The following is an 8,504-nucleotide window of genomic DNA, read 5'->3' on the forward strand; positions in this document are numbered from 1 at the left end:
CCAGCCTGGGCGACAGAGCGAGACTTTGTCTCAAAAAAAAAAAAAAAAAAAAAAAATCTGTAAAATGAGGCAATTACTTCATGTTACTTCTAAGCCTTTTTCCAGCTGACATTATTTGATTCTCATCTGAATACTGTCTGAGAGAGTGCAGTGATGCAGATACACACAAATCAGATAAGCATCTGATTGATACACACAATCAGATAAGGGGAGGTTGCAATGAGCGGAGATCGTGCCACTGCACTCCAGCCTGGGCAACACAGCGAGACTCCGTCTCAAAAAAAAAAAAAAAAAAAAAAAAAAAAAGGAATAGTAACCCTTTATAAGGGTTACCTATGGGGTTATAAAGCAACCCTTTACAAGCTATGTTGCAACTATATTTCAGTTTGAAATGTGTTTTCAGCCTAGATTATGATTGTTTTATCAATAAATAAATTTTATGTAGCCAAATTTACTTGATTTTTAAATTTGATTTCTAACATTTGAGACATCCTTAGAAAGGCCCTTCTCACCTGTAGATTATACAAATGTTCATCCATATTTTTAAGGCTCATACAGATTGATTGATTGATTGATTGATTTGACACTGAGTTTTACCCTTGTTGCCCAGATTGGAGTACAATGGCATGATCTTGGCTCACTGCAACCTCCACCTCCTGGGTTCAAGTGATTCTCCTGCCTTAGCCTCCCAACTAGCTGGGATTACAGGCACCCACCACCATGCCAGGATAACTTTTTTGATTTTTAGTAGAGACGGGGTTTCACCGTGTTGGCCAGCTGGTCTCGAATTCCTGACTTCAGGAGGTCCAGCAGCCTTGGCCTCCTGAAGTGCTGGGATTACAGGCATGTGCCACTGTGCCCAGCCCAGTTTTATTTCTTACATTCAATCTGGAATGTGTTTTCGCAATAAGAGGAAGGTAGGAATCCAGTTCTTCCCTGCTTCCCCTAATACCCATTTTATTTATCTCAACACCACTTATTAAATGGGCTATATTTTTAGCTCATAATTTGAAACACGCTTCTCTCTCCACATTTCTTTTTAAATACTGAATTCAAGGCGGCACAGTGACCAGCAGGCTGTGCGCCTTCCTCTCATAGCAGAAGAAGGATTATGCTTTATGCTGGTAATATGGTTTCATAATCATAAATTACAAGTGGCCATAAGCTGAAACTGAACTTGTTGGCTCAGTAGTATGAGAAATAAAAATAAAAGTTGTTATACTTGGCAAGTATTTCACAACTCTGTAAATAAGAAATACTAAATAACCCTGTTCATAAGAAAACTCAGGTACTTGGGGTTTTTCTGTGGAGCGAATGCTTCCTGATGGATCCATACAATGTAGGTCTGTCCCAAATTAGACAGCCTACACATACCACACTGAGTTTCTTTTGCGGTTGAGGACACATTTTTCATGCTCAAATAAATTCCCCTTTATGGATGAGGATTCTTAGTACTAAGTCAATTTTTGTGGAAGAGCTTCAACTGAGTCAAAGTCCCTATTTTTGAGAAAAGTTTTGGCCCTGACTATAGGCACCTGGACAGGCCTCTGTCTAGGAATTAATACCTGTTTGACTCCTAAATGTTCACGTGGAGAAACGAGCTCTGCTACCTATCCTCTGGCATTTTAGGAATATGCATGTCTCTAGTCAGCAACTGAGAATCTTGGTATGGTTCATGCTCATGAAGAGAAGTCAACCAGGACTTGACTGGAAACCCAGCACTGCCAAAGACGCACCCGCAGACCCATAGGTGAGAGGGTCCAAATGGGATATACTATGTAGAAGTGATTCATTCTTCTGTATATCATTAGGAAATGGGGCGCTCAGTCTTAATTATCTTAGCCTTACCTTTTCTGAGCTAAGATTTAATGTTACAAAGACATTTATATGAAGTACCATTTACGTTTTTGAAAACTGAAGCTCAAGACATTGCCTGTTATATTATATATCTTAGCGGGGAGCCTCAGACCTACAGCTGAGATAAATAGATCATCCCTGCAGTCTAGTATATGTAGTTCCTCTGTTTGCTTTTCTGGTTACTACGCTTTAAAATATTTTTGTTTCTTTCTATTTTAACACTGTTAGCTTTGTTAGCTCTTTTAGATTACTTTATGAAGAGAGAATGTAAAGGCCAGAAACAGAAGGATTTGGCTGTCTTGTTTGCCACTATTTTCCCAGCACCTAGAACAGTACCTGGCTGTAGTCTGTGGTCAGTAAACATATTGAACAAATAACAGAAAATGAATGATTAAAGAAATAGACACTGAAATATACATTCTATAAAAATAGAAAATACCAGGTGTGGGCTGGGCGCGGTGGCTCATGCCCGTAATCCCAGCACTTTGGGAGGCCAAGGTGGGCCCATCACGAGGTCAGGAGATTGAGACCATCCTGGCTAACATGGTGAAACCCCGTCTCTACTAAAAATACAAAAGATTACCCGGGCGCGGTGGCGGGCACCTGTTGTCCCAGCTACTCGGGAGGCTGAGGCAGGAGAATGGTGTGAACCTGGGAGGCGGAGCTTGCGGTGAGCTGAGATCTCACCACTGCACTCTAGCCTGGGTGACAGAATGAGACTCCATCTCAAAAAAAAAAAAAAAAAAAGAAAATACCAGGTGTGTTATAATATTGCCTCTCATTTGGCTAGCAATCCAAAGGAAGTTTTTGCTTCTAATCTCCTATTCATTCAATAATCTTCACTGAACATCTATCACAGGCCAGAATCTCTCTACATAGCTGTTGTTCTCAAGGGGCTCATAAATCTAACGGGGTAAGCTGAGGGATCAACAGATAGTTCTGGAACAGTGTGATGAGAACAATGGTAAGAGATGTGTGCAGATATCAGGGAGTTCAGGGAAGGGCAACTGGCCAGCTGAGAATATGAGATGGGCCAGGAAGCAGGGGATAGTTCCTGAGGGAGGGTGTGGCCCAGATGAGTCTCCGGGAATGAGCAGAAGATACTCAGAGGGAGAGGCAGGGGAAGGCTGACTCCAGGAGCCACAAGGGCAGGGAAGAGCAGAAAGAGCCAGCAGCAGAGGGTGAAGAACTATAAAGTGCTGGATGTGGTTGCAGCATCAAGAGGCCGGAAGTGGTAAGGAGTGAGGCAGTAGGGAGGTAGAAGGTTGGCACGCCCCGAGATGCCTGGGATTTATTCTCTCAGCAAGCAGCTTTTGAATGGGTCTTAAGCTGGGAAGTCACATGTCTGGATCTGCTCCTTAGATGAGTGACCCTGATGTCTGGGCTAGAGGGAGACAAGACCCAGGTCAGCAGGACCAGTTATCATAGGTGAGAGTTGATAAGGGCCTGGCTATTACACAGTTACAGAAATGGAGAAATGCAAAGGAGGAATATTTTGGAGAAAATTGCCTGTGCACTTAAAAATACATTTTTTACCCTACAGTTCATTATTACTAGTATTCTCAGATAATTACAAGAGGTTCCTCCTTTGCAAGTTTTCTTTTTGTTGCCTACTACAATACACTTTGTTCCAAATGTTTTTTATGACAATTCTTGATTTACAAGAACTGCTAAAGTTGTCATGATGAAATACAGCCACTTCTCTGCCTGCTTAGTAACATCAGCAGACAAAATAATAATGCTGACCTTGCCAAATTTACTTCTGGGGATATACAGACCTAGATAAGAAAGCGCGTACTGTAGTATTTAAAAAGTTATTTATAAGGTTTACTTAACCCTACCACAGCAATGGAAAGAACTTTAAGAACAATACACAGATTTACCCAAATATCCACTCCTAAATTAGGATGAAAAAATAAATCATCTCTAAAATATGTTCTAGAATATGACAGAATATAGAAACAATACTTTCAAAAAGATATTCTCCCTGAGAGCAATCTTACAAGAGTATTCTTTTCAGTCATTTTTTTTTCTCTTTTCAAAATGATAAGACAGTGAGGTGCTATTTCAGCACTGTTTTTTACTGCCCATCGCCACCATCTGATTGATGTTACCTTATGCACGATGAGCTCATGAGTGCCATCTGGAAGAGTCCTACCATCTTCTTGCATCAGAGGGACAAAAGAAAACCCAAACAACTTCTTCTCTCCTTTCTCCTTTGCTGTAAAAAACAAAATTACTGGCTTATTTAAGCATACCTATGTTCAGGTACATGGTTTGTCAAGAAGCATAATCATTGAGAAATATAACCCATACACAACAGTTTCCACTACACAATGGAGCACAGCTTTTCTGATAGGCCATCTCTATAAAGCAGTCACCCTCTAATCCCCTCTTCCTGCCCCCTTATCTGCAACTTACATTTCTTGCCTAATTTTCTTTATGGCAGTCACTATCTGAAATTGTTTTCTAAAAATTTGTGGATTGCCTGTTTCTTCTTTTTATCCCTAGGTCCCATTGAGGGCAGGGGTCTTATCTGTTTTATGTTATTGTTTCAAAGAGTGCTAGGAACATAGTAGGTGCTCAATAAATATATGTTAAATGAATGAACAAGTGAATGAATGAAAGTGAAATGCTTTGTTTTGATTACTAACCATCGAAAGGGAATCTCTAAGCTCTACCCTGGTCCATGACATAACTTCTTTCCCTATATCCGCACATTTAAGGAAAGTAAGTCCTGTTGCCGTTACCTCCTTGGAATAAGTTAGGCATGTTGAAAGCCAGTATGAATATTAAACCTATAGTTTAATAAGGGCTCACTACTGTGGAAACCGGAAATGAGGCGATGAGGTTTTCAGACGCCTAATTAAGAATTACAATAGCTAGAAAAGGCAAGGATCATTAGCAATTATTTATAGATAGGGAAATTGAGGTTATAGATATTACGTAACTTGTTGTAGATCTCTTAAGTACCATTCCAGTTCTTTCCACCAAGCTCCCCCCTCCTCCAAAAATGAAGAAAGCATTAACAGAACCTTGTTTGGTTAACTTGACTCTCCCATTGTACTTAGATGGAAAGAGAGTTCTCCAGGGCCAGCAGCCTGTTAAGGGCTGAATTGTCACTCTTTCACGAGTGGAACGTTATACTTGAACAGAAAAGTGCAACTTTCGGATGCAGTGAGATCTGAGCTGGAGGAGTTAGGTATGGTGATCCTGAAGTTTGGACAAGATGTTTAGCAACACAGCATTTAATTGCTCCAGGCATTTAAACACAGGGAAGGAAGTAGAGCCTAATGCTGAAAACGGTAATTTTGTCTGGCTGGTGCTGGTCCCTAATATGAGGACATCTCTGAAAATGTGATTATAGCAAAGGACTTTCTTTTAAAATCATTAATTTCAACCCCATAGAGAAACAGGAAAAAGAATTCATGTTTTTTAAAAACTCAAGCAAAAATCACACCAAAGATCTCTGGGAAGAGATATCCACAGCAATGATAGTACAGAAACTTGAATCCATAGGTTCATTTAAGAACAAGTGACATCTTGATGACATTGAGTCTTCCTATGCACAACCATAGCTCTTGTATCCTTTATAGCAAAACTTCTCCAAAGATTCGTCTATACCCATTACTCCCCGTCTTTCCCCTCCATCTCATTCTTTAACTCACGTTTATCACCACAGATTCACTAAAACAACTTGTCAGGTTCAACGAGTTCCATGATGCCAAATCAAATTATTTGTCCTCATCTTATTTGACTACCACTGGCACCTGACACATGTGATCAATCCTCTCTTGAAAAACTGCCTTCAGGCCAGGCGCGGTGGCTCAAGCCTGTAATCCCAGCACTTTGGGAGGCCGAGACGGGCGGATCACGAGGTCAGGAGATCGAGACCATCCTGGCTAACACGGTGAAACCCCGTTTCTACTAAAAAAAATACAAAAACTAGCCGGGCGAGGTAGCAGGCGCCTGTAGTCCCAGCTACTCCGGGAGGCTGAGGCAGGAGAATGGCGTGAACCCGGAAGGCGGAGCTTGCAGTGAGCTGAGATCCGGCCACTGCACTCCAGCCTGGGGGACAGAGCAAGACTCCGTCTCAAAAAAAAAAAAAAAAAAAAAAAGAAAAACTGCCTTCATTTAGTTCGTGGAATCTATTCTTCCTGGACTGGCCTTCAACCTACTAGATAGTCCTTCTTATTGTCATTTATAATGCCTCCTTCTCATTCTCCCAGCTCTAAATATGGCGAGTACCCCAGAGACCCATCCTTGGACTCCCCTTTGCTCTCTAAACTTACTACCTAGGAACTCCAATCAGTCTCGGACTTTAGAAATCATCAAAATTAGTGATGTGCTGGAGCTGGATCATACTGGCCCAGAAGAGCTGAAAGTGCACGTTTCTCCCCAGTTCTACATTTAGTGATGTCATGTTGGAAGCTTGAAACTGGCCATGGTGGGAGTATCTCCACCATGGAAATCAGCAAATGCTAGAGTTCAGGGATCCTCCCCAACCCCCAGTGCTGGCTCAGTAGACCAACCACTGAACTCTCATTCCCAAGTTTCCAACCTGGAGGTCACTCAGCTGCCCACTTGACATCTTGAGTGTCTAATAGACATCTCTGATTTAACATGTCTAAAATGCAATGTTTGATTTTTGTTCCCCAAACAGGTTCTTCCTGTTGTCTTCCCCACTTAATTAAATGATCATTCATTCTCAGGCTGACATCTTTGGGTCACTCTGGACTTTTCTCCTTCTTTCATATCCGATCTGTTAATATTCCGTAAAAAAGAATTGAACCACTACCCTCGTAATGCAGAACACTTTAAATCTCTTACTTGGAACACTAAGAAAAGCTTCCCAAATGGTCTTTCTGTTCCCAACCTTACTACCTATAATCTATTATCCCATAAAGTAGCCAGACTTACCTTCGCTCCAAATCCTCTAGTGGTTCTTCTCAATTCAAATAAAATGCACAGTCCTCATCATGAAATAAAAGACTATACAAGATCTGGCGCCTCTGCCACCTTGGGTCCCCTCACTATTCCTTGAAAATGCCAAGCATGTTTCAAGCTTAAGCCTTTTGTACTGTCCTCTCTGCCTGGAATCTTCTTTCCCCAGAAAGAATAGTCTCAATGGCTCAGGCCTTCACTTCTTTTAGTTTGTTGCCAACACATGTCCTTATAAGAGAAGTCTTTCCTGACAGCCCTATGTAAAACAGCAACACAGTACCATCACTTCCTCCTCCCTAACTGCAATTTAAGTCTTCACTGCACTTCATCACTTGCTGTCTGATGTATTATGTACTTAGTTTCTCAGCTATTAAAATCTGTCTTTCCTCTCTGGAATGAAAGCTCTGTGAGAGGGGCTATTTTCTTGTGCTCACTGATGTGTCTCCAGTACCCAGTACAACGCTTGGCATATAGTGGGAGTTCAATAAATATCTGTTTCATGAAAAACTGCTGTTTCTGAATAAAGATATGAACACACAGATAAATATTTGGAAGCCCACTTTATAAAACGATTGCATTGGTTATTCATAGTTTGTGGTATTGCCAAGATTTTTTCCTTCTTTACATTTGGCTGTTTCTTCTGACGTTTAATTAGGAAGATTAAAAGAAAAAAAAACCGGCCGGGCGCTGTGGCTCAAGCCTGTAATCCCAGCACTTTGGGAGGCCGAGATGGGCGGATCACAAGGTCAGGAGATCGAGACCATCCTGGCTAACACGGTGAAACCCCGTCTCTACTAAAAATACAAAAACTAGCCGGGCGAGGTGGCGGGCGCCTGTAGTCCCAGCTACTCGGGAGGCTGAGGCAGAAGAATGGTGTAAACCTGGGAGGCGGAGCTTGCAGTGAGCTGAGATCCGGCCACTGCACTCCAGTCCGGGCGACAGAGCGAGACTCCGCCTCAAAAAAAAAAAAAAAAGAAAAAGAAAAAAAAACCTATGAGCAATTTTTGAAGTACAGGGATAAGAAGGTAGAGATCTAATAGATTTTACTGAAAATAGCCTTTATTCGACTTTCCAAGTTCTGAATTAGAATAATTATCTCCAAATGCTCTTTCTCTCTTTCCCCAGTATTTCACCGTTATTTTCTCTTTTTTTTACCTTAAAGCTCAAACCTCATATTAGGCCCCAGGGAGAATTTATAACAAAGATTGATGGAAGAAATAGTATGGCACCATTGTAAGTCCTTTATGTTTTCCTACTTCAAATCCTTTATAGGAAACTCTTCTTGGAATCTGGAAGAATTTTAAGACCCTACTAGCTCTCTTCCTGCATTCAGAAACATTCACACAAGCATAATTTATGAAGCTCCTTGAGTCAATTCTGAAATATGCCATAATTCCAGCAACAGATAAAGTCCTTCTTCTCTGCCCGAACCTTGGGTAAATTACAACAGCACTGAGGTGAAGTCACCACAAATCTTTTGGCAAAGCCCCTATTCCTTCCAGACTGGAAAGGAGCCTGCTGCTTCTTAAAAAATGTGACTCTCCTGTATCTCTCATTTGTTGTACTGCTCCCAAAGCTAGATTTGCCAGAACCTTCTCTGGTCACAACGTATACTGGCAGTGCTAAGATACCCTCAGGGACACAGGAAATATCAGAAGATTCCTGGACTCCTGGTAGTTGGGGGAGAGAGATGGGGCTTGAGA

The 8,504-nt window shown here is 41.5% G+C and overlaps 1 protein-coding gene across 1 annotated transcript in view; it reads right to left on the reverse strand.

Annotated features, from left to right (window-relative positions):
• The window catches only part of DOCK4 (dedicator of cytokinesis 4), a 477,639-nt gene that overhangs the window by 174,179 nt on the left and 294,956 nt on the right, over nucleotides 1-8,504 (reverse strand). Inside the window, exon 16 of the mRNA XM_011955954.1 lies at nucleotides 3,972-4,078. Within this exon, the coding sequence (XP_011811344.1) occupies nucleotides 3,972-4,078 (107 nt within the window). The remainder of the gene's footprint in view (nucleotides 1-3,971; nucleotides 4,079-8,504) is intronic.

The sequence above is a fragment of the Colobus angolensis genome, unplaced genomic scaffold (genome assembly GCF_000951035.1).
Source record: "Colobus angolensis palliatus isolate OR3802 unplaced genomic scaffold, Cang.pa_1.0 Scaffold403, whole genome shotgun sequence".
Classification (NCBI taxonomy): domain Eukaryota; kingdom Metazoa; phylum Chordata; class Mammalia; order Primates; family Cercopithecidae; genus Colobus; species Colobus angolensis.